Genomic DNA, 27,010 nt, shown 5'->3' on the forward strand with positions numbered 1-27,010 from the left:
CGCATGGAGTAGCTCTGCAGTGCATGTGCAGGAAGCCTGACACACCAAAGATGCACAGAGGATGGGAAATTAATAACGTAAGAGAGGATGGATTGCAGATTTCAGAGCTATAGGCTGTCACTCAGCAGTGGTCTACTGTTCCTCTTCTGCAGTGACACTGTGCTGACAGAAGTCTGCATGAACTCTTATCTGTAAAAATCAAACTGCCTGAGAATCATAAAAAATCCTTAAGTAGATGAGATCTGTTCACTTCATGGGTGGTTCTTAAGTACAGTTTTGAATTAAACTACATATAAATAGTTGTCAACCACCGAAAAGCCAAATTAAGTAAAAAACATCAGCAGAAATAAAGTGATGCACTGTTATACAGGATTATATTTATTAACCATTTCTGCCTTTCCCAATCATTTCCTGAACTTCATTTGCCCAACCACCTAACACTTTAGATAAGGGAATCATTTCCTCCCCTATCACTTGAAATTAATCTTTGTCCATTGCTGTGTAAGTGAAGGTTCACATAGAGCGCTTTCTGTCATCAGAACTAATCACTCAAAAAATAAGATATATAAGCTCTTTCACCTTAAAGTAACAATCTCTCTGTACAACAAAGGGTAACTATTTAGGGGTTCCTTGCTTCATTATGCCACAAGTTTGATCAAAGTCCCATTACAGGTACTGTCCTAATTGGAACATTGGAATATTATTCTGTAATATTTTATCCCAAAACTCATTATTAAAAAAAAAGTAACATTTTATTGGTATTTTACCTGTATCTCTTCAATTTAGACTTGATATTGCAGCTGCCTTAGTTTTTATACTTGCTGTCATGTGCTGACATGAGTTAAGATAGTCAATCACAAAAGATGTTTGCTGCTGAAGTTTTGAAGGTGATGCCACTAAGCTGACTGAAGTTACTGGCCAATCAGATGGAACAGGATGTAACTGATGCAAGAAAGCAATTTTTGAGAGCTGCAGTTTCTTCTGCAGACAGGGAGAGTATCTTCTTTGTTTCAATCCATTCAAGTAGTTCAGTTAAGAACTATTTAACTCAAAGCTGAAAAATCAACGTAAGAGTAGAAAAAGTAAGATTGCCCGTTTTCCTCTGCCAATCTACAGCTAAAGCTAAGTATGAGAGGGCAAGATCTACTTTCTCTAAGATTGTGAAGGACATGGCTACTAGAAGCTTCCAATTCAATTCCCATTCTACAGGCCATTATTTCAGTTGTTTCATAAAATATTTTAAAATGCAAACACGCTTTTGAAATGCATGAAGCTTTTTTAAGATGGTCTTAATGAACAATTTAAAATGACCTCATGTAAATATTAATTGAATGTCAGTTTTCATACAAACAGAACTCGATGCAAATCATAAATAAATAACTAAAAATGTAAAGTACCATTCACTAAATGAAGGGTGAGGTATTAATACTCTGAATAAAAGATTTCAAAGCTAAAATAGATTAATTTGATGTGTATAGATACAATGTAATCTCTTAGGTGAAGAATCAAAATAGCCAGATTCGGTAATACTGACCAGTTGCAAATTTATGTTTACATGTTCACCAAGATAGGAAAAACAATTTTTCTTAAGAAAGACGACTAAAATTTAAAAAGTAAAAAGAAGATCTAAATTACCAAGATCAAATGTTTCTGCTTGTTCTTTTAAACAATAGCTAAGATGAAGGATTTTCATCCAAGCACTCTTACCCTACCTGGAACATTTAATCAACAATTTTTAATACTGAAGAAAAAAATAAATAAGAACAATGCTTAGCACATTTACTTTTTTTTTTTTGGTAGGAATTTATTACTCATATTTCCCATGGGGAAACTACACAGCCTCAAGATTTCCAAAAAAAGGTACCTGTAATTACTTTTCTAAGCTTGCATTCATGCATCTGAATAAGTGAATTGATGGTGAATATGTTCTGCAGCTTCTAATAGGTCCTAACCATTAGGCTGATCAAAAAATTTTCAAGCACATTTATATTGTTGTAAAAACGCTGACATGTCAAAATGCAAACTTTCAAGATAAATATATGTTTTGCCAGGAAGAGAAACTATGCGGGAGGCTTCTCAGGTCCAATTTTCGGTTTCTGATATGCAGCCCAGCCTCATCTCCATCCGCACGCCGAACAGGTAACATCAGTGGGTGGCTGAGGTATTCCCCCCACTGCTGGGAGGCCTGTGTTCACCTTTGGCCTCCGATTCAGTGATACACTGGCTATGAGGTTGGGCTGAGATGCATTCCTTTATTTGCTCCAAAAAATTTCCTAACACCGTCTATGTCATTCTGACATAGAACAAATATCCAAATTGCAATTTTCTTTTATAAAGTGGGTATTTTCCAGCTCTGGATTTTAAAAAAAGATGGTTTGATCAGTGATAAAGTCACTATGTCCACTAAAAGCAGATGTAACTCCACTAATTGTTGCAAGATATCCAGCCCATCATTGCCTAGCAGGCAACATGGGAACAAGCGTGAAGGAATTAAATTTATTCTTGGAAGGATTTTAAAATACTTCATTTTAGAATCACTCAACTATTGTGCCGTAAAGCCCTTTATATGTATTTTGCCTCTCCTCGATGTATGCATTTAACTCTCCTGCTCTCTACTCATAATATCATAGGAGCATAGTATTATATATTTATGATTCTATCATGGCCTGATTTTGAGACGGAGGGAAGCTGTGCATGCTCAGTGCCTCTGAGAAATACACCCGGCGCTAGCGGGGAAGGGGCCTTCCCTCACGACACCCGCGATGTTCCCCGGTGCCCTACCAGTACCTCACACTGCACCGGGGCTCCGCAGCCTCCCCGGTAGCCCCCGGGTCCTTCTCGCCACCGCCACCACCTGCACTGCAGACGTGACGGCCAGCGGCTCCCCCGGCCCCCAGGCGCTGGCCGAAGAGCACTGCTGCGGCGGCGGGGACGCGGGCTGCGGGCGTGGGGACAGCTGGCCCTGACCCCGGCGGGCCGGTCGCCCAAGGGCCGCCCTCCCGCCTCACGGCCGGCGCGGCGCGGCCTGGCTGCAGGCGGGCACCCCCCGGAGCCCCGCTGCCAAACTTCCCCCCGATCGCTGAGGGGAGAAGGGGGGCGACCGGGCAGGGGAGGCTGGGACCCCCCCCGTCCACCCCCCAGAACGGCCGGCGCGGAGTTCCTGCCTCCCCCACTACACACACGCGCTCCCCAAGGGCGCTGCCTCAACTCTGCCCCGGGCCGGGCAGCCCCGGCAGCGGGCTCCGGCGGGCCCCTCAGGCGCGGGGCCGGGGGGCGCAGCCTCCCCCTCCCGCCGGAGGCGGCCCCGCGCCGCCCCCCGCTGACCCCCACCCGCGGCGGCGGGGCGCCAACCCGCGCCTCAGCCGCAGCGCGGGCCGTTAGCGCGTCCCGGCCCCGGCCAGGGGCCATGGAGCACCGCGGGCCCCGTACCCGGCCGGGTCGCTCCGGGGCAGCTCGCAGCTCCGGCGGCGCGGGGCACGGCCGGCCAGCGGGGCTCCCCGGCCGGGCAGGGAGGAGGGGAGGGCCGGCGGTGGGGGATTCCTGGCCCCCCAAAGGAGGTGGGGGAGGCGGGGGAGGGGAGGCGGGGGGGGGGGAGGGGAGGCTGGGCTCCCGGAGAAGGAGACGATCGCTCGTACAAAATCCTGCGTCTTCAAAGCAGCCCCGGCGGGCAGCGTAAGTATTTTGGGGGACCTGACGCCCCCCTGCCCCTGCAGGGATGGGGATCGGGGGAGGGATGCGTGCGGCCGCCCCGGGCGGGGTCTCCCTGCCGGTTCGGGGCGGGGGGATTGTGCGCAGGGCCCGCTCCCCGGTGCGGGATCGGTTCGAGGCAGCGAGGTTCAAGCCTCAGCGTCGCCTTCCCCGGCTGGGGACTGAGGAGGCGGGGGGGATGGGTCCGCCTGCGTTGCCGTGCGAGGGTCTGAAACCCCCCCAGCCCCCCCCTCCCCGCCACCTACCCACCCCCAAGTGCGTCAGGGCTTTGCTTCTCCCAACCAAGCTTCCCCGTCGCTTCTCCTTGCTCCTTAAAAAAAAAAATTTAAAAAAATGTATATATATGCGCCCCAAAGCTAGAGAGAGTGAGGCGGTCGGGGGGGGGGGGGGGGGGCGGGAAGGGGGGGAGGGCTTCTCTGAGGAGCGGGAGAGGGAGAGAGGCGGAGGGAGAGCCGCCGAGAGCCTCGCAGCTCCCCTTGCTCTGCCTCCGTGCTGCGCTGCCGGCGCTTGCCAGCCGCCGGGCGTGAGGAAGGGGCGTGTGAAGGTAAGGGCTGTCACCGCGCTCTCGGGGAAGGGCTGCCGCTGCCCTGCCCGCCTGCCGCTCGGGCGCCTTCCCGCTCCGGCCGTGCGAGCGCGCCTGGCCGAGGGGGCGCAGCCCCCGCCCCACGCGTGCCCCGCCGCCTCCCGCGGGCCGGCCGGGAAGTTACTTTGTTCGCAGAGTTCCCGCGGAGGCTGGGCTGCCGCGACGGGAGGCGGCCACCCCCGGGCGCCCGGCCGCGCCGCCAGCCCGCCCCGCCGCCCCCCGCTCAGGTGTCACCCGCCGCCACCGGAGACTTATCCGGGAGGGAAGCCTCCGAGGAAAATCCGTGTGCGCCTTCCCCGGTGGCTTCCCCTCCCGTAGCCGGGGGAAGGGGTGATGGAAGTGGAAGAACTTTCCTTTGTCATTGGAGAGGGTTTAGTGACCTCCAAAGTTTTGTTCCGGGAGAAACCGCTCGATAAGTTTTTTAGGATTCATGCTGATTTTCCTGTAATTTATTGCGCTGTTACTTGGTATCCAGCACGTTCAAAGCAGTGGAGCAGAAAAAAAGATTAGGGACCTTTTGGTAGGGATTTCATTGCTTTTAATACATTGCTTTCTTACTATCAGAATTTTGTATTTTGCATTTTCAGATGGGTAGTATGGAATACACTTAGGAATGCATATGCTTGTCTGTGGATGACACACAGGATAAAGATGGGAAAGGTGCAGAAACTAGACAGATTTCAAACATTCCATTCTCTTTGGCGGAAGATCAATAGTTGGAGATTTCTGCTTACACAATCTATACCTTGACAATATCATAATGAAGAGATCTGCTGATAATGTATGGTATCGATAGCCATTTCAACTTCAGCTAAGGCTTAATGAATTTCGTAGGCAATTTAGACTAGTATAAAGGAGCTCTGGGTAGTCTGGATAAATTGATAACTAGGCAAGATTATTAAACTTTGTGATTGGCTCCTGATGAAGTGAACTCTCAGTTTTTCAAAAGAAAATCAATAGATACTTAAAATACAAGACTACATTTTAGATGTGTGTGTCTGAAATTTGACTACTGTATCTTTTGAGAAGACCAGTGAAGGAGTCATCATACGATGGTAGTCGGTGTTGCACCCATTCGTAATAAACAGTTTCATGATGCCAGGCACTGTAAAAATGCTGGTTGTGTATTACACAAAGAGGGGGGCTTAATTTCTATTTTACATATGAATTTTTGGGAAATCATTAAATGTAATGGCTGTCCCATGTATGTTACATACATTAATTGGTTTATATTACTACCCATGACATTTTAATGGTATGTTTAAGCAATTTTAGCTTGGCTTTTCTATTTTCTTTCATTGTCTCAAGCTATCTGAGACAGAAGCATCTTAAAATTTCTTGCTTGTACATTATTCCATCTCTCTCTTCTCTCCTTGCTCTCCTTTGGTCTAAACTGAAGCAGAGTAACCGCTGAGAATACCTGTGTATGTTCATGTGAGGAAAAACTCCTGTTTTAAAGATGCACAAATCTTGGTGGACGAGAGCTAACCCCTGGTGCCCTGTATGAAAACCTGCTGGGCTGGTATTAATAAGATAAGTGTTTTGGTATTAGTTTGTGATGCCAAACAACAAACATGAGAGAATGCAATGATAAAGCTGGTGCTCTGATCTTTGTTTAAACAGGTCATGGTTTTTATTTAATGCTGCGTGCTCGTTACAGGAACTGTCAGCAGGAATGTAAAGCGAACTGGAGTTCTGATTTGGCATACATAACCAATTCTGACATTGATGTTTCTGCTGCTTGAGTTAATGGTTCATAGAGTATAGTGTTGTTTGTGGCCATATTTATTTAATTGAATTTATTATATGGAATTAGGAAAAAACGTCTGGAATATGTCCTTTTAGGAACCAAATATGATCAGACCTGCTGCCTCAGGTGCATTCCTCCTCATCTGAAGAGTTACACAGGAGTGGGCTCTTCCGTATAACAGAACAGGTAGAGGTGTATAAAAAGGTTACTGTTTTTTAAGTCAGCTAGAGTTCTGCCACTGAATTACAGGGAAGGAGACTCAAATCCCCTGAAACCAGGTAACTGCTTAGTCAGTTATCCAGGCAGTTTCTTTTTTTAGACATACGGAAACAATATCAAATAGTAAACAAAAAAGTGCATTTATAATTGAGAATTTTAATATTTTTGTTCATGAAAACAGTTTTCATTAACAAACAGTAAAAATATATCAGTGCAGTCCATTTGGTTCTTGCTGAACCTTGTTTTGAAAAATTCAGAGAGGATGTATAAAATAGTCTGAAGGAAGAACCTTTTCACATGTTCTGTTACATTAACATATATTAGGCTATTACAGTGTATGGTTTGAGCTTGCAGAATAAGACCTAAGTGGAGTGTTGCAAACTTTAATTTGCATGCTCTGGATCTACACCAGTTTGGATTTTGTGATCATCGTCCATAGGTAAATTGGGTTTGTGTGAGAGTGTCTTGAGAGCAAGGTGGTCTCTAATTTTTATTTCTGACTTAAAATGCATGCTTCTGTTAAATTCTGGATACTCTAGGTTATACTTGAAGATACAAACAAGGTTAGTAATGTGAGAGAGTCCTTTAAAGGTCAGCGAACTGTTATACTTTGACTTCCTCTTAGGAAGTCATCTTGTCAGGCTAATGTTATTACAGATAAAATAACATGTGAGTGTAATGTTTGGGCAAGGTTGCAGGATGACAGTTCAGTATAAGATCTATTGCAAAAAGGAGCAGAGCTGTTATGGTAATGGCTATTCACCTGCTTCTGGAGTGACCACCTCTGGAGTGTAAAGCAGTTCATTCTTTGTGACTGCTCACTGCTTGACCTCATTGTTGAAACTGTCAACAAGTGTGACAGTTTTGCTGTGATTTGATAAGACAGTGGAAATTGTAATAGGTTTAACAAGTAACCATCACGGTATATATGTATTAACTTGCAGTCATAACTGATCTGGGATTCATTACACTAACCTGAATACAAAGTGCTTAGCGTTTTCCATTCAGTCACTATTTAAAATGCCATTATTTACCATTGGTATAAGATTGGGTTAATAATGTCATTTAAATATGCTGTATTGTGTGTGACTATGGAGAGCCATACTAATATTAGTGTAATAAGGACTCATCTTTTTTACTCAGATTCAGAGATGTATAACACTTTTCAATTCCAAGTATTTGCCCTTACTTCTTATATATTTTTAATTTATACATTTCTGCCCAAAACAAAATCACTATATTTAGCAACTCTTTTTTTTTAAAGTTTTTGGTTTTGTTTTTTTTTTTTTTTTATATTACATGTCCTCTCGACCTTTTAAATTCAGTTTCTCTGCCATACAGCCAGTCCAGCTTCCCTTATGGCAGGTGAGGGTCTCACCGTTAAACCAAAGACTGAAGCCAGCAGAGCAGCTGTGGACGCAGTGTATGAAGGAGACTGATGGTTACTGTTATTTTTGACTGTTTTTTCTCTGCCTTTTCCTAATTGGCTGTTTTGCTCAAGCTCCCTTTTTGCCAGCTCTCGCAGTCACATCACTTTGCTTAACGTGCTGTATAGCTCAGATATCCTGCATGCCACTTTATTTTGTGGCACCTTTTTCCTCCTTACTGACTCTTTATCATATCCCATCTTCCCTTTGCTTTTGTCTTTTGTGATGCTAATCTTATTTTTTCCTTCTCCGTAAAAGAAAATGGAAGGAACATAGTGTTCTGCTATTGCAGAGATCATTTCTCTGCATTGCACAGTTATTTTTCACCCGTATCCTTTGTTGAGTTTCTGAAGACTGTAAGCTGTTTGGGGCAGAGAATCTTTGCTACTGTATGGTTGCACAGTCTCTAACATAGTTTGTTGTAGGATTTTACCTGGTCTGTGGACACTCATACTATAGTTAATATAGTTAATATAGAAATAACTAGGGTTATTTCAACTTTGTGGGACAGTCTTCCTTCTGATTCTTTGGTAGAAAACAAAAAAAATTCTTAATTGGAGCTTATCTTTACTGTATTGCTGTTCTGAGATACATCTCGGTTTTGCCCCTCAACACTTTGTCCCTAGTATAAGTAGTTTCTGGTAAAAGTTTGAGATACCTTGCTTAACGCAGTGGGGATGGGATGGATTAAAACTTAGCTGCTGCCAGTAGTTAACAATCTAGTACCTTGAACAAGAACCTGATCAAAACCTATCCGCTTCAACACATTTTAGTGGAAGCTTCAGATCTGACAGCACCAAAAAGGTGTTCTGGTTTCACCATGTTGAGCAAGTAAGACAGAAGGGAAAAGAAAATCAAAAAATGTATAGTGAGTTCATTTCACTACTCTGGTATTTTCCTCCTACATATTTTTTCCTTTTGATCTCCCTTTACTTTTCACCCCTAAACTGTTTGGCTTTGTTTTAGCATCTTTTGTCACATGAAAATTTGTAGTCAGTCCATATAAAATTTTCAAAAGAGTTTTTCAGGCAGCCAGCAAATCAGCTGATACACAGCGCACACAGCTCAGAGTCGAAGTTCAGAGGCAGCCAGTCCAGGCACTATTCCTGTCACTTGGCACAGCCTGTGCAGTGTTCCGCAGTGTGACAGCTTCCACCTGAGCTAGCCTAGCTGCCATGGAGTACTGTGAGGGCACTCTCAGTGTAGCAATTCTCCTGACTCTTTCTGCTTTCATGAGTAGCTTCTTCAGCTTCAGGGAGAGCAGTGATTTGAAACATCTGTGTGAGAAGGGCACTGTAGGACTGGATGCTTTGCTAATCAGTAGGATCCATTTTAGGTCTGAAGAACATCCAGAGGTGTTTGACCTGAAATGCTCCCCCTTCGGGACTCTATATGTGGGACTTCCCCCATACTATCTTTCCTCTCTCTTTTTCTTTGAAGGAAAGGGCTTAGTTGCCTTTGTTTCAGTTTCATGTGGACAATGTATAGGAAGGAGCTCTTTGTGGACATGATTTTATGGGTAGGAGGAGTGAGTAGCAGTCCTGGGGAGGATACCTGGAAAAATAAACAGAACAAACCCAGTGATTCCCACCTTGAACATTTATCAGATGAAAGGATTTCAGTGGGATAGATGCAGCTAAATGAGTGAAAAATGGAAACAACAAAATCAGTAGGACAGTATACTTAATTGTCAAAGATTTGTGTCTAAGAGGAAAAAAAAAGCCCCTGTTAAGGATTTGCTTGATTAATTCTGTAATTTAACTCCAGACCTTAATAGAAAAAGATACACTGATCTCAGAAGTAGTATCACTATAAATATATTTACACGTAAGCTGTATTCTACATTCCACCTTATATATATTTGTGTGCTGGTGCTTTGGCATTTCATACATCTTGAACTGCAGGAATAGATTGGTCATTTTTATTTTCTGTTCTTGTGTATTGACATAGAGATCAGCAACCTTTCAGGAGCTGTTAGTGTTAGATTTCTTTCTGAAATCGGATGAGAGTATTGGAAGTAGAAGTTCATCCGCAGCTGAGAGGTGCTGCTGCACAAAAAGGGAAGACCCTGTGAACTGTCTTGCAGGTATTAACGTGCCTGTGTGAAACAGCAGCTCCCAGCTCCTGCTAAGCTTGGGGCAGTGGAGTCGGTCAGTGTCTCTGCTGCTGGCTGTGTGCCATTAACCTCTGCCTTGAGCCGGCACCTCTACTGTACTTTGCTGACCTACAGACTAACACTACTGGTGACCAACACTCGTTTTGAATGCTTAGAAGAAAACTACTTGAACTGCTTACTAAAATAATTCTCTACTCAATATTGGGCTTTGACATATTCCATGCAGTTTTGGTGTCGGGGTGAACATGCTAAACCAGGTGAGATGTATTCTGCCCTCAGATATGCATGAATGATCAAATTGGTCAAATCTGTGCATTTATAAGCAATTTCCATTGAAATTGGTTTGGATAAATTACGTGTCTCAGGCAAGTGGGACTTGACCCAGCAGGGCTTGTACTGGTGAAGGCTAGGAAATTAGTGTGAGCCCAGCTGTCACAAAAGGGTGAAGAAAAAGAATATTCTTCAGTTAAAAAAGAAACCAAACTCTTTCTTAAATGTATAATGTTTCAGTACTTATATAGTCCTCTTCTCAGTAAATATTTTGAGAGATTCAAGAGCTTAATCAAATGACATGCCCAAATTGCAGACTGAAATGTAGAATCAAATCCCCACAACCCTAATTTGTTCCTGTTGGAATGTCCATTTTTGATAATTTTCCCATGTAACCTATATTTGTAGCTATTTTCCCATAGAATGAGTATTGTCATTTTGGGACTTGTAATTTGTCTTCTACGAATGTATACTCAAGATTTTCAGTAACGTAGTAGATTTTGAAATACTGCCAGAGATGAAGGCAATTTTTTTAGAGTGAGGATTGAGTTTTGTGGCTTTTAGATATTTATTTAAAATTTCTTTCCCTAGAGGTAATTACTTAAACAGATTAGCTACCTCTGCAGGTATTTTGGGATAAATACAGGTAGTATTGAGCCAAAACACTGTATTTTTCAGGGACTAGATTAGGTTTTACTTAAGAAAAATGTATCCATTTAAATATTTTATCCAAATATGATAATGTTTTCTACAGTCAGGCAAGATTGTATGTAGGATTACAATAGTGCATTTAACCTTGACAAATGTTCAGTTTATTTGTAAATCTTGGAGTATTGCTGTGTTTAAATCTAAAATATATTTGATATATTGTAAAGTGGAAGTTTAAGGTAAAAACAAAGCAATATTATTAAGTTGTGTTTATTTCTTTAATTGAATAAATGAACAGTTATTTGTATGGATGAGAATTTGATTCAGAAAATTATACTGCTGATGAGCCAATATAAAATTAAATCTTCATAAATCGAATATTCAGTTACTGTAGTTTTGGAAACCTAGGTAGGGAAATGAGAAAAAATAATTTTAAATCATGCAATCATCATTTAAAACAAGACTAGCTGTGAAGGTTTCTAAATGGTAATTGCTTTAAATAAATAGAGAATTGAATTTCATAGGTAAATGTTTGAAATTCTTGTGTTTTCTCAACTCATTCACCTAGATCTTTTTCTGGATGCCTGGTCAGAACTTTGGCATACAGGGGGTACAGTACAGTTTTGGAGGAGACTCCACAGAAGTGGATGCTAGAGCATAGTTCTAAAAAACAAATAATTTCTCTAATTTCCTACTTGCTGTACCTATATAATCTTTTTATGACAGTTAAAGCTAATGAGTATGTTAGTGTTGTTCATAAATAATGAGAGAAACGTGTAATATTTGTGTTTGAGAGCAATGGAAGAAAACTAATTTGAAGCAAAAAATTAATTTCAGTGAAGAATTTTGTCATACCGTATTTGACAGGTCATGATAATCAGCAAAGGAGAACAATGATGCATGTTTTAGCATGGTGAGAAGTATCTTGGGGGATTTTGTTGGTTTTTTTCCCCTAATGCAGGTTAAGGTAATTGTAATTACAGAGAAATAAGAGGTCTTATTTAAGTTACTGATTTTTTTTCATGTTACAAAGCAGATTGCTCAGTGCCCTGTAGGTCTGGGGTTAACAAATATGTGATATATATGTGATGAGGCACTGAAGTGTTCATTGGTAGGTGAAATAGGAGATTCTAAAGAGGAGAAGATAGATCTTTCCTTCGTGTGGAAGGGAGTAGGATTTTGAGGCATGCAAGTAACTCAGAGTGATGCCCCCTGGTTTTGCTTATATGGGTGGGAATAGTTCAGATTCCCAGCGAGAAGATATGGTCACAGAACTGAGTATTATTTGACTGATAACATTTAGCAAATTCGGATTCGCTGGCACAGAAAACCGTCTCAGACATGTTGTAAAAAGACCATCCAAAGAGTCGCCTTAGTAAATCTTGGGATAGGTATAATTTTCAGCAGAAGCCACTGAAGAGGGCAGAGACTGAAGAACAAGATGCTCAAGATCTCTTTCAGTTAAATACACACATAGGCAAAGGTTTTTGAAAATACCATAGTGGAGCATGTGTATTCCAGTTACCAGATAAGGCTCTGAAATCCATGGTAAGAGCCACAGTTAAGAGGGGTTTGTAAAGGTTTTATTCCATTTTTTACCTTTAAGACAACTTTACAGACTTGCAGAGCAATATACCTACATGTTATGCCTTGAGGAGCAGATGGAGCAGTATATGTTGCCATCTCATGGTGCTCACAGAATGGATCAGTGAATATGTTTCATTTTTTTTGGTGGAGATAAATCTCCGTTACAAAACTCACCCTCACTCGTACCTTTATTTGATGCTTAAAAGCAGGGATTTCTTAGCCTGTGTGGGTACGAAGTTAGAGCTGCCCCTCAGTGGGTCTGTGCACGGGGGGCCAGAGGCACACAGACGGGCCGGGGAAGCACGCAGGTGCCAGCCCCACGGCGTGCGCTCTGTCTGTGGCGGGGATGGAGGGCTGCAGGCTTCAAGGCTGTCACCCTGGCACATTGCACCACTGCTAAACTGGCGTTTAGAAAAAATAATGCTCTCAAATGCTGTACTGCTGCTGTGGCTGAAGTAGGGTTAGGTCTTCTAGGAGCTGACCTAGGACTTCTAGGTCACGCCATTCATCATTAAGAACTCTGGGAGGTTTGTGAGGGTGGTGAGCACCTTAAATGGCACCAAGGGTTATTGGACTGTAAATCAGATATCCTTGAAGAGTCTGTTTGTTTTTTAGTGCTGCTGTTTGGCTCTCATTGACACAAATTGCAGGTACGTAAAGCATTTGCTTTGGGAGAAGGGCTCACAAGTGTATATTTCACTTCAATACATTGCAGTTTTATTTGTTTATTTTTTAAATGCAATGGGAAATGTTTCTGTCAACAACAAATCATATTTATGTAGAAAGCCTAATGATTCCACCAGTAGAAATGTGCATGATCGACCTTAAAATCTAAAGTGTTTTGATGACATTTGATTATGCTGCCTTCACTTCAAAGTCCTCATTGGTCAGTTGAGTCCAAACCAGTTGACGAAGGGGAGACATGATGGGTTTGGCTTGCTAGGACTTGCATTCTGTTTCAGAAAATGATGAGGAGAGTGTATCCCTTTGGAAAGACTTTCGTCTGCAGAGTGATTTGCCTGGCTCATCCTTTCCCACAGAATAATGCCTTTTTAGGATTATTTCAGTATTCATTTCCCGATGGCAGAACAGAAGATAGCAGACTAACTCCATTGATTGGCTTTTATCTGGAGTATCTGAAACGGGGATTTTAGACAGCAAAAAACCTTTAGCTTTTTCAGCCTGTTGTTCATAGTAAAGTGATTGCTTTACTGCTTCTAGTATGTTTGCTTATAGCTGGTCAGTCTATAACAAGCTTTTTGGTGGGGGTTAAAATGAAAATAGTAATTTGTGATAATGAAGCCAATCACTAGTGGTTATAGAAGTGTTACTATGACAGTTGGGACCATTGCTGCAGAATATTAGGTAGTGCTTTTTTTCGGTTGAAATAAAGGGTCTATTTCCCTGTGTAAAGGATGACCTGACAGTTTATGAAGAGCATTGTAGCACAGTATAGGGGAAGACCTGAACCCTTGATAAAGCTCTTGGAAAGGTCTCTCCTTAACAGTATCCAAGATTCACAAAAGAAGCAAGTGTGTCACTATGCGGTCTATCACAAACTCTCACGTGCTTCTCTAAGGTGTTTTTACTGCTATTGTCTTACTGGCTTTCCTTGAAAAAATAAAATATGGCTTTGATGTTTTATAGCTGCATGAAAACACCTTTTTTTTCCCCTCTTTTTTTTTTTTTTTTTGGATACTACATTTCATTTCCTCATGGCCTCCCCAAATCCCAGCTTATCAGACTGTCTGAACGAAGCTAACATGTTTTCTGTAGCTGCTTCTTTGCCACTGATCTTGGTACTGCTGACAATCCTGGCATCCTTTCTTTATGTTATCTCACTGTTATTAGTGCAAAATCTGGCAACTGCCCCTCTTCAACTCTTGTTGGTAGTGTGCTACAGCTGTGTTGTGCTGCTTGACCTCCAGATATTTTGTAATGTAGCAAAGTTAATTGCTCAACAGATAACTCCTTCACAGTTTTCTCTCTTAATTTGTAACTTCTTATTTATTATCATTATAATCAGTATTTTATCTTGGTTTCTAATTATTATTTCAGTGACATCTGCTTAAGACATGTTTTCAAGTCTAGATTCATATTGTGTGTTGCTGGAATAATTTTCAAAAGTCTCAGTGTTGTTTTTAGGCTTAAGACAAAGAGTAGATGATGGAGGGGATAGTGAAGACAATGGAGTGAGATACAGCGAGAGAAAGTGGACATGAAAGTGAACTGAAGGATGAACAGGATAAGGCAGAATCTGTGAGTGAAGAAGTGAGTTTAAAATAAAACATTGGCTTGAAATGGAAAAAATAGAGAAGTAAGATGCATAAAAAGGCTGGAAAATTCATGTAAAAGAGGAAAATAATTATGCCAGCTATGTAAGAAAGCTGTAAGATTAAAATACCAGAAAATTCTAGCTGAAAAAGTAAAAAAAATCTTAATACAAAGCTTTATTTGAGGACCTCATCAAAGGACTTAATTACACGTCTGGGTTCAAGCACCTGCCTAGTCCAGTAGTTCCTCAGGAGAGATGTTGCGATCCACGTAGCTTATGGCAGGATGCAAAGCCTTAAGATGATGGAGCAGTGTCCATTGTACACAGTGGGCTTTGGGTCAGAGCTCTGTGAACATTTGAGCATGTGCTGGAGAAGGCAGCAGAAAAATAATGTATGGAGAACATTCCTGCCATCAGTAAGAAGATGGCTTAGCTGATTTAATAGCTTTTTCTCAGTCTGTGATTCTAACAGCCAGGTTTGTGATATTTATTTTAGTATTCATGTTCTTGCAGTCCATTTTACATTTCTCTGTTTTTCCCTGGCAGACATCCCGCAGCTCCATAAGTCTGGGGGAAGAGGATGGTTAGCATGTTGTTGCTGTGGGGATTTGAGTCTTAATGCTCTGTGTTGGTAATGCTGGGCATATAATTTTAAAACTTGTGTGCTATAGAAGCAGATAATTATTTCCCTGCTGCATTGTATACTCTAGTTTGGGAAAGGAAGACATTTCAGAACACTAAAAGAAAGAAAAAGTTAGGATTTGGGGGTCTATTGGAAATGGAAACAGAAAGAGGGGAGTAATGGGTGTCAGTCTGGTTATCAGTCAAGCTGGAAAGAGACAGCTTGTTCTGTCGAACACCAAGAATGTTAGTAGTCAGCCAACCACTTATGCAGGAAGAAAACCCTAGACTGAAAGGTAAGGTTCAAAGACATCTGTGTATGTTTCTGAAATGAGGTTGAATTAAGCTTGCTATTGAATTATGCTTTTACTGATTATGTGTGCTACATATCTGATTTTTGTTTAGCACAGGCTATTCATACGATTGCTAGTTGTTATATTTGTATTGCAGGATCTGCCTCTTTTCCAGTCTTGGATGCTTTTTATGTGTTCAGGATTGACACTGGGTGACTCTCATTTGGCAGAAAGCTTAGCAATGCTGTGTCATATCTTTTTTCCCCTTTCCCCTCCCCCCCTTCTTTTTTCTTAGCTCAAGTGAAACATATCTTACTGTTTTCTGCATGTTTATGTGGTGAACTTCTTGCTGAGTATCTGCGGCTAGCACCCTCTCAAGCTGACCCATGGTGTGATTCACACACTCTCCCATGTGCAAGGATTGATTCCCTGCTTAAAAGAACTCTTCAGCACTAAAGGATTTATCAACGGTGTGCTGGCTGTGGTTTGTTTCTGTTCGCAAACAAATTTGTTCTTTTGAGTTAGTTTGTGTTGGTAAGGGCTGTTTCCACTTAGCTGAAACAGGAAGCAAAGCTTAAGAGTGAATATTGGGATACCTGCATACATCTGCTGTTTCTGCAGCAGATTTGATGTACAACTTGAGAGAATAAAAGAGAGATAATAAAAGAGAGGACCCAAAGAGGAGGCTGATAGAAGCCGGTTTCTCAGCTGCTGCGAGCTCCTGAGAACTTACTCAGGCCAAAGAGAGATTCTAGGTCCCTAAGGCAGTGCCTTAACTCCTTTGTAACTGCAGTTCAGTTGTGTGTAAAGCGGGCATAATCCCTGAATTATAAAACAAGTCTGTGTTTTTCAGGTAGTTTGAAATCCTTATGTAGAGCTGTGGAATCATAAATTATTAATCTTGCTGGAGAATATTTCTAGAGGTCACCAGTTCTAATAGTTCCTTTCAAACAGAAGTAGGTTCACTTAGAACAGTTTGCCCCCTATAAAATCTCTGACCTTGCCTATTCAAACTTCTTTACAAATGCATCATTTAATACAGGAAGCTCCTCAGGGAGGGTTCTTCACATCTGCCATCATAATTTCTTATTTCCTAAATGCAGCAATTTGTACTTGATTATTCTTACAGGGATCTTGCCTCCCTTCCCTCCTCCTGCTCTGGCACATTCTTTTGTGCTGCTGCTTGTTCCATAGCCTGAACATGGCATCTGAGAACGTATGAAATCCAAAATTGTCTTTGTTGTTATCTTACCATTTCCTTACCACTCAAATCTAGGGGAGGGCATGAAGGAAGCTGCTCTTTTATTCTCAGACTGTTTCCCTGCAGGTTGTTAGTGACAGCAAGTTGTCATCATTTTACAGCCATTCAACAAGTAACAAAACTGAGCTGAATCTCTTATTTCAGTTTCTTAAGAACAAGATTTCCCCAAACAAAAATACACCACCACTTCTTGGAGCACTTAACATCTGTCGTAGTTAAGCAAAGGACTGAGGCCCAGATTTTTAAAGATGCTTATGTGCTTGACTGCCACTAGAACTGAACTGGACCTAATTACCTGTAAATAGCTTTAAAAATTTGAGTGACTACGAAGACCTCTCTCACCCATCACTCTTGGCAGCAGTCCCTTCAGAATGGAAGTAAGGCACATCAGCAAGGTCGCACAAAATACGTGTAGTCCTGCTTTCCAGAAACTGCATGTATTAAGTGAATTTCTGCATTCTAGCATGGTTTTTCATGAAATACATCTTCTGAAGCAGATTACTTGTATTCCCTAGAAGGGCCCTTGCTTGCATGAAAGTAAATATTTAAGACTGACAACTTTTAAAAAGGATGCAAAATTATACTGTAAAAATATCCACCTTTATAGCTTATAATCCATTTTTTATTAAAACTGGGAAATAAAAGTAAAATTCACATTTAAATTACTTTCTGCTGTTTCTAGGGGATACTCTTTGCATTCCACTTGGTTTCACTTTGCTGTTCCTCTACCCATTTTCAGTGCTGCTGTTCTAGACTTGCATAACCTTCAGGGAAAAATTTATTCCCAAACATAAAACCTGTATGTATTTTACTTTTTTTAATATTTAATAACATTTAACTGTGTGTTAGCCTTGGAATCACTTTTCCAGTGAATCCAGAATGCTGGGCTAGTGCTGACAAAGAAGAGAATGTGTTTGAAGGGGGAGCCTTTCATATCTTCATCAGGAGCTCCTTCAGTAATACCATAAAATCAGGAACGAGTGCACAGAAGGCCGTTTGCTCTGTTCCTTAGGATGTAAAGAGCAACCACTTGAAATGTTTCCCCGTAATAAATGGTGCAGACTTTCTCAAGAACTGATTAAACTGATTCTTGTTTAATTAACTTGCGTTTTAGTCATGCACAGCTGTGTGTTCAGTTTCAGGTTTGGTGGGGGTTTTTTTTGGAAGGAGGATGGGGAGTAAACATTCAGCAATGCAATAAAAAAAGGAAGTAAATGATTGTGCTGAAGAAACTTTATTATTTAATGTGCTATTCTGAATGTCTGCCATGTCTTTCAGATTTGTATTAATACAAATGTCTGAAATAATTGACCAAGTTGCCCCTGTGTACTTCAGCAGGTTTACTTCTAGTCCCTGTTTCCCACCCATAAGTAAAGTATGTTCATCAGATTGCTGAGTTGGAAAGCTTTGTGATGAGTTTTTGAGCTGTGTGTCTTCATCCCTCCATATCCCCCCTTCATCTTCATCTCATATTAAATAAAGCAAATTCCAAATAGATTAACTGTTAAAAGTTATGCTCCATCTCTTCAATCTGCTTTTAGGTTTTTCAAAGGGGAGTGTGCTGATTAGGTAAGGAGATGTCATGGTCTTCTTCCATCGATGTAGGAAGATAGCAGATATGATTGCCTGAAAAAGCCCAACTACACAGTGCAAGCATGGCTTTCGCCCAGTCGCACATTATGGCAGCTAGAAGGCATCAGCACAGTAGACTCATAATTGAAGTGGATGAGTACAGCTCCAACCCCACACAGGCTTTCACGTTCTACAACATTAACCAGGGACGTTTTCAGCCCCCACATGTGCAAATGTAAGTATTATAGTTTTGTTATTGCTCTAGCACAGCCTTGTGAATTGTTATTGCCTTGTCGATGTGGTATTTGATGGACCAGTCAAAAAGAATTCAAAGAACGCTGTTTTGCTGCCTTTCTAATAATAATTACTACAATGATACAAAATCGGTCCATTTGGAAAGTGTAAGTACTTTGTTAAAGGATGGGAGAAAGATCACTCCACTAGCCTATCTTTAATACATAGTACTTATGTATTAGAAATAAACAACAAGCAGTGGTAATAAAATAAGAGATGCTACAAGGATGATGCTTTCTGCAATCTTAATAATGTTTGTTTGTATTGTGCACTTACTTATTGATGTAAATAGCTGTTGAAAATACCAAGCCTGTATCTGTACAACACATACTGTTTGGTTAGTTATATTACAGCTACATACAAGGGAAAAATCACATCAATAAATAAAATAGTGTGGGCACCCATCCGAAAACTTACTTTCATACCGATGTGCTGAAGATGCCAAGTGCTTAAAAGAGTAATTAAAATAATGTGTTTGTTTCTGACTTCTTATATAATGACAACATCAGTAAAATTAACTGCTCTAAATGATTTACTTGTAATGTAAAGTGGAGAATTATAATTACAAAATGAAACCTGCCATAAAGTTTAAAGCCAGAAGGAAGAGCAAAACAGTAAAGCTATTATAAATAAATTAAGTATAAAATTCTACTGTAAAATATTTTTATAGGGAATAAAAATGTCTGCACCATTTTACTGTGTTTCTTAAAGAGAGCAGCAGCCTTATCTTTTGATCAGAAGGCTGGTTTTTGGTTTTTTAAAGGATTTTTTTCCTTTAGGAAGACTGAATAAATAATCACCTCATTCACATTTTTGGTATTTAATACGATTTGATAATTTACAAACATAGGCCATGATTTCTGCGCTTAAAAACTCAGTAGTTATGACTGGTTGAATGCTATGTGTTGATTTAGTGAATGCTTACATATATTCTTTGGCATAAATTAGGTATTGTATTAAAAAAATCTGAAGACAAACATATACCAGGGTGGTGAGCAAACGGTCAGTTTTTGGGGGCAGTGTATTAGCTTATGGTCTGTGTTGGGGTTTTTTAGATACTACTGAAATGCAAACAGTAAAATGAGTTGAGTGTTAGCACTAGGAAACATCTTTTGTTTATAGAGCTGGCAAATGGTAGCAAAAGTGCAGACAAACAAATGTGGGTTCAGAAATACTTACATGAATGAAAATGCTAAATGCAGGTTGCTTTATTTGTTGAGGCTTAGCTATTCTTTGTGAATATTCAGACAGTTCCTGGGCACTCGTGAATTTGTTCACTGGTCTTAAAAGCTGAAATGTTTTTTACAGGGCTGAAAATAAGTTATTTACTAGTATCCACTTATTACTCAACAATATACTGTTTAAAGTTCTTAACTAGTAACAAATCATATTACCAGAGAGCTTAGACAACCAGCTGCATTGATAGAAGTTCGGCACCTAAGCAAGTAGTTGAAAATAAGCTATTCTTAGAAAATGGTTCCTCAGAAGAGTTTAGCAATCTCTCATGAATGATTAATACTATTGAAGAAGCTTGTGCAAATAGAAAAACAGGCTAAATCAATTGAAACATTTACCACAATCTGACCTACTCTTTCTCTTGGTACAGAAATTGTAAATAACGTTTCTGAATACCAGCAGGATTGCTTTTGCCTCCTACCAATGAATAGAATAGTAACAAAGAAGGGAAAAGTAGACATCAAAAGTGTAACAAAAGCATCTTTTATTTACATGATTGTTACAGGTGAAATCTTAGTCCTGCTTTATAGTCTGTGCGAGTTTTGCCATTGGCTTCAGGGAGTTGAGGGCTTTGCCATGTCTTTGTGTATAGTTCAAAATACCTAGATTAGTGATCTTGCAGGCAATCATAAACAGATCTCACACAGACCTGTTAACATCTGAACTCATACTAAACTACTTTAACCACAGGGGTTTTTTTGTGCTCCTTTTCTTCAGAATTCAGTCTTGCAGCTCTTCCTTGGTCCTCTGTGCAGTTTCATGTTTGCTGTTTCACTTTTTAGGACACATAACATACTGCCAGCCCTTTCCTAGCCCCATCTTAGTCTGGCATCCCTGTGCTTGTGAGATGACTGACAACGAGTGGTAAATTTCGCCAGCATTTTTAAGTCCGTCAGTTGTTTCTGGAAAGTTCCTGTCTTGCTCCTTTGTGAAACCACTGAAATCTAGTGTATAAACTTAACTTCTGGCAGTGTTTTTTCTCTGAGATTTTTTAACTTTGCTCTTCAGTTTCTCTGGAAGTTTTCATACTGATTTAAAGAAAAACAAAAGCATTTGCATGAAAATAATCAGCAGATCTTTATTCCTTTGCTCATGCTGCAAGCAGTGCATTGGGTGTTGGTGTAACAGCTGCTGTGGGAATGTGTTACACAAGAATATGGGGATTGAGCCTTCAGAAATTATTTCCAGTAATACAACTTAGATGCGTTTGTGAAACTTGACATATGTTTTTACCTATGTACAGCCTCAGTGTGTGCATATCACTTCAATGTGAAAAATCTGCATCTCATTTATTTGCTTTTTTGTATTGATGCCTTTTTCCCATGAAAATTCTCTGGTCCATTGCACAGGATTTAAAAGTTATACATACCTCAGCAACCTGGAAAATGCTGTCCACATCTTCCCCGTCCCCATCCAAACTGTAAGAAAAAGCATGTGTATTATGTGCTGCATGGGTTGCCATGGTAAGTCTGTTGTTTTTTCCATTCAGCTTCAGAGGAGCAATATGTGAAATGCATGCTGCTCCCCAACACCCAACTTACTGCTGTGCTGAGCTTTAAAAGATTTCTGAAGGAGAAGAAGCACCTGCTTTAAAAGTTACCCTACCATGAAAAGTCAAAAAGTGGTATTTTAAACCAGTGCATATCCTTATCTTGTGCCAGGGTAGTATGCATAATTTAAAGCTGGCTTAATAATTATGACCTGCAAGTCACTTTGGGAAGTGCTGGGCAGGGAGAGCAATAATCAGAAATTTTTTTACTGAACTGGTGTTGAATCATTTTAGTTTGAATGGCTGCAATGGTAGCCAGGGTCACCTCCTCATCAGTTTCATCCAGCCATCCCAGTTCTTCTTGTGGAGGAGCTCCATGAACTGAATGCATTACCCTTCACACAACTCGCACCTTATGGCAAGCCTCACCCACTAGTCTAAACCCCACCATTCACCATCCGTATTCCTTTGCACCCCTGCTACCTCCGCTCACCACTGATGGAGCTCACTCTATGGCAGTTCTCCAAAACAGAGGCATTTTTAACATGCAGTGGCAGTCATGCAGCTGCACTGTTTGAGGTGTGACCTCCTATGCTTAACTTCCCCTGCATCTAACTCTCGGTTTTTTCCTGCACCCTTCTACATGTGCCTGTGGTCCTCTCGCAACATACACACTCCCTCAGCCCTGTACACAGTGTTTGCAGCTGCTCTCTCAGGGTCCAGATGTTCCACTCTTTGTCAGCCAACTTCTACAATTTCCAGTACGTGCTTGCTTACATATCCCACTAGTATGTACATACTGCTGTGTATTCATTAGGTATGATTTGGTCACAGCTGGTTTTACTCCTTACTTCGTGTTTGGTTACTTTTTGCTCAAAACCGGAACTTCAGAAAGACAACTACAAGATACTTGTACTAAAAGGCTGTTTCTCCAGTACTGCTGTAAAAAGCCCAACATTTCTGCTTCCTAAAAAGGTATAGAAGAGATGGGTACAAAATAATTTGTTCATACTCTAGTTTTGTAGGTATATTAGTTATATTATATATACTATATAGATAGTAAAAAATACTAAGTACTTTTTCTGCATTTAACAAGATTGGCATGTTTTAGATTTATTCCTCACTCTCACTAATCTTGTGAAGTCGTCGAAAAGACCTCAGTTTACCTGCCTATAAATTTCATAGAATTCTTTGACTTAGAGAAGAGATTGCATGATTAAAGATTATCTTATGTCTTCCAAGCAATAAAATGCCTTTTGAAAATTTACCTAGTAAACAGGGATACTGTTGTTAATAGGAAAGATCTGTTAAATTTTTTTCTGAGTTTATTTATATAAAAGTAAGCTTCTGAATTGAAGCACAACCAGAAAGTGATAGGAATAGTATTACATACTGCAACAGTGAACAAAACTAATTTTATTTTTCCTTTCAAAATAAATGTCGTAGAAGTAAAATAATTCATAACAATTCTATATATCTCTCTGGCTTCTAGTGACATAAATATAACTCTTGCATTTCTGGCTTTTTGATTTTATTCCACCAGAATTCCCTAACTGGAATAGCAGATATGGTATAGCTGCATATAAATACATTTGCTTCTATACATTCTAACAAAAAATGGATTGAGGGTAAAAAGATTGACTTGAAAATAAGTATTCCTCATATAGCAGAGAGGTGTTCTCTGCTTTCCTCTGCTAAATCATAAGTAGGTCTCATCAGACTGTGTCAGGTCTTTTCATTCCCTCAGTTTTGAATATTGAGATCGGGCTGTGAACAATGCAGCCTCACCCCTCACAGCATCTGAGCTTACTTAGTGCAATTAAGCCCAGAAAGTTGCCACCTTTGTCCTGGCAATAGTCAGGCTTGAACGTACATTTACGGCTGTTGTCAGGAGAGTTCTTATGTTGCTTTGCATTAACACGCTAAAACATATCTCCAAAATGTGTTAATAAAATTTGCTGGAATTACATAACTTGCAGAAAAAGGTTATAATTAGAAAAAAATGCATTTAAATGTATGTATCTAAATGTATCTAAAGTATGTATCTAAAATAAATCTTTTCCCTGTGTACCATGTAATGATATTTAGACAATGAAATGGGGTAGTGCTATTCCTTTGAAACTGGCAGTGCCTTTGGTTTATTTGTAAGTATTTGTGTCAGAGTTACAGCCATAGTCCAGTCTCTTTTCCTTAATCTCTGTAATTTAGTCCATCTACCCAATAAATACTGAAAATGTTGTGAACATCCAGAATTTCTACACCTCCCATTAGTGATAGGTTTGTTTTAATAAATCCCTGCATTCAGACAGATCTAGATGTCTGTGTAATGTTTTGTAAAGGTAAAAAATACATTAGAATTGCAAAGTAGACACTAAGAAGTACATAAGAACTTCATAACCTTGTTGTGATGCATTTCCTACAGGGTTGATCCGGTGCCCCATGATGCTCCCAAACCTCCAGGATATACACGATTTGTCTGCATTTCTGATACTCACTCAAGAACTGATCCCATCCAGATGCCATATGGAGATGTGTTAATACATGCTGGTGATTTTACTGAGCTGGGACTTCCTAGTGAAGTAAAAAAATTCAACGAGTGGCTAGGTAGGTATTGAATTCTGTGTGGATTTGAAAGTAAATTTGTTTACTGGTTGTATCTACCTCTTCTGCCTCCCAGTAAAAACCATCATGCACTCAGAAATGATGAATATTAAATTGACTTTTAAATTTGAATGGCAATGAGCAGGAATCAGATTGATTTTTTTTTTTTTTTACAAATATTTTTGCATTTTTTAAAATGAGTAAATTAGATTTGTGAGACTATTCATCTGTTCTGCCTTCACACTCTCAAGTGTACATTAAGCAAATTCTTGGTGTTAGCAACAATTTAAGTCAGTAGGCCTTTAATGATTTACATAAAACCTCTTACATACCTTGTTATGGCTTTGCTTCTTTGCAAAAAAAGTTGTTGTGACTGAAAACATTTGTCTGTTTAACCCCCGAGGCTCGTAGTTTTTTTTTTTATCTGAGGCTCAGCTGCACCACAGCGATGAATTCCAAACAAAGCAAAATGTGTGCCTGTGGTTGCTGTCTTGGATGTAGCAGACCAGATGTAGATGCCTTCTGTAGGCAACTGTTGGCATTGGTAACTAAAATTCTGTTCCACTGGGCAAGAGAATGGTGATTTACATGTGCTTCTGCAATGTTTTGTATATGCTAAAAAAAATGACAGTGAAAATTGGAAAGCATACACTGTATCCAGACAAAAACCCTGATCAGTATTGTTCCTGCAGCAGTGCGGATACCTTAATTTAGAATGAAAATGGCTTCTGGATTCTGATACTTCATTAATAGTAGAAGGGCAAGAGGAAATGAAGAAGTTGGAGAGAGAAAGGACAAGAGTAATGGATTTCAGTTCTTAAGTTGATTTTCTTTTCTGTAGTTGGTATTTCTGCATTTTTCCTGTCTTTTTTTGCTACATAATACAGCATTCCACACTGGGAAGGCACAAAGCAGACAGATGCATGTAGGCTGAAATGGAATATAAAAAAAAGTCAGGACTTCACAATTTAAATAAATATTTGCTAGCAAATAATTATCAGCAAAGCTGACAAATATTTGAGCTTGGGAACCCAATAATGTGTCCCACATAGAACAATTGTGTTGTTCTGTGAGTGTTAAGGTAGGGGCAGCATGTGGAAGTAACACGCTCTCTTATAGTGCCCTCACCTCTTGCTCTGTACCCAAATTAAACCGTTTGGTTGTAAAACAGAAAGCAAATTTTAATCCCATTTTGTAAGTCTCTACCATATATTATAATAACATACTAAAAATAGCATATAAAGATTATACAAACCATATGGTTATCCCTTCTAAATAATACCCATTTTAGTTATCTGCTGGTGTGGGAAGAAAAGTGCTTTGGGATATTGCTAGTGAGCAAGGATGGGGGCTACACATATTACTTGCCACACAGTTTTTGTCTCTCTAGTTCTCCATCTGCCTCCCTGCTGGTCACAGCTGTACAGTGTTCTGAAGAAGTCTGTAAGCTGAAATCCTCTCAGTATCGTAGGGAGATTTCCCAGGGCATTTCTGTGATGGTCTCTTCATCATTTTTATTCCAAAAGAAGGCTTAATTTTCTGACTTTTCAGGCATGCTTCCAATTTCATGGTGGTGTGCAGTTTGGGAAAAGGTGATCTTGGTAGTTTGAGTTAGAGTTTTGAAAGAGCATCTTTGAGGTATGCAAATTTATTAAGTTAAAGATTTTTTTTGGTTTCTTGGCAATTTGAAAAAATGGGAAACGTAACTTAATTTTTTAATTTGTTCTGGAAAGTCCAATAGAAAAACAGTTTGGCATCACTACATATGTTTCATTCAGTTAGCATTTAAACTTTTGTTCCAGTTTAAAACTGTAAACTTTTTTTTAAAATTGCAGTGAATGAGATTTCAAAAGAGAAACCTTAGCTTTTTAAAAAGTTATCTTTTGTTTTAAATGAACAATTTATCAACTGTTGAATACCTTGGGTGTTTGCAAAATCTATAGTGAATGGTTAAAAGTGTTCTCTTTAAGAGGAAGAAATTTCAAAATTTTTTGCTGGGTGTCTGTTTTGTTGTGAAAGGCACTAGTTTCCAACAATTCTGATTTTTCTAGATAGCTGCTTCTACTACCTGCAGTGATTTTGCAATTCCAGCCTACCTAACCTTCTCCTTCTTCATTGTCTTAACATTTTACTAGTTTCTTGAGAAAGTAATTGATGGACTCTGGCATAGACTTTTACCTCCACCATTGTTCTTACCTGCTGCTGCCAAATTTGCCTCTCCACTCCTTTGTCCCATAGCACAGGTCTTACCTTCCCACTTAGTTATTTTCTTCTATGTCAAATCTATGTCTTTTGCCATTATTACACTATAACTTTGTTTATGCTTGTAGTAAACGCTATAGAATATTTGGTACACATTCCCTTTGTTTCAGCTTCCTCTTAGGCACTAGATACGTATCCTACTGCTGTTTTTGCTCCGTATCTTCATGGGTAGCATTGATTCCTCCTACCGTTTAGCTTTCTTTTCCATCATACCCTCTTGGGTCTGTGCCATTCTGGACTATCTGCCTGTTTCATCTTTTTAGGAGGCCCTTCAGCAAGTCAGATTTGTCTTTCTGCTCTACATAAACTCTCTGTGCCTGTCTGATGCAAAGTATATTTTACATTAACATCATTAAGTTCCATGGACCTTATGGTTATTTTGAGCACATGCTCAAGTGTGCTAATAGAGGCACGTTGGCTTGCTGAGTCATACCCTAAAATATGTTCTCTCTTTTTTAGGCTAACAGTATGTGGGTACACAGGAAGGCCTGTACCAGCTCAGATGATGTCTCTCTCGCTCAGTATTGTCTTTGACTGTGGCTAGCAGCCAAGGTGCTCTGCTTTGTCTGCCCCTTAGTCACCTAGTTTTACACTTTTTATCATCTGATCCCTAAAGCCCTCCATTTCATTTTGTTTCACTTCATTCTTTTTGGTAATTAGTTGTTTTCTTTCACTTTTCTTTTCCTTGAAGCCCCTTCCCGCTTTCCAGGGAGTAATTTGGGGTTTTACTAGAGCTAAGACTGCTGCCTAACCGTATGGAGGAGATGAAATGCTAGTGATAACTGGATGTGCATGTCT

At 40.1% G+C, this 27,010-nt stretch overlaps 1 protein-coding gene across 1 annotated transcript in view; it reads left to right on the forward strand.

Moving 5' to 3' along the window:
* Nucleotides 1-3,589: 3,589 nt before the first annotated feature.
* Nucleotides 3,590-27,010, forward strand: part of MPPED1 (metallophosphoesterase domain containing 1) — a 63,817-nt gene continuing 40,396 nt past the window's right edge. The window contains exons 1-3 of the mRNA XM_056341928.1: nt 3,590-3,672; nt 18,300-18,565; nt 23,772-23,953. Coding sequence (XP_056197903.1) covers nt 18,414-18,565; nt 23,772-23,953 — 334 coding nt within the window. The 5' untranslated portion in view covers nt 3,590-3,672; nt 18,300-18,413. The remainder of the gene's footprint in view (nt 3,673-18,299; nt 18,566-23,771; nt 23,954-27,010) is intronic.

This window comes from Falco biarmicus, chromosome 5 (genome assembly GCF_023638135.1).
Source record: "Falco biarmicus isolate bFalBia1 chromosome 5, bFalBia1.pri, whole genome shotgun sequence".
NCBI classification, from domain to species: domain Eukaryota; kingdom Metazoa; phylum Chordata; class Aves; order Falconiformes; family Falconidae; genus Falco; species Falco biarmicus.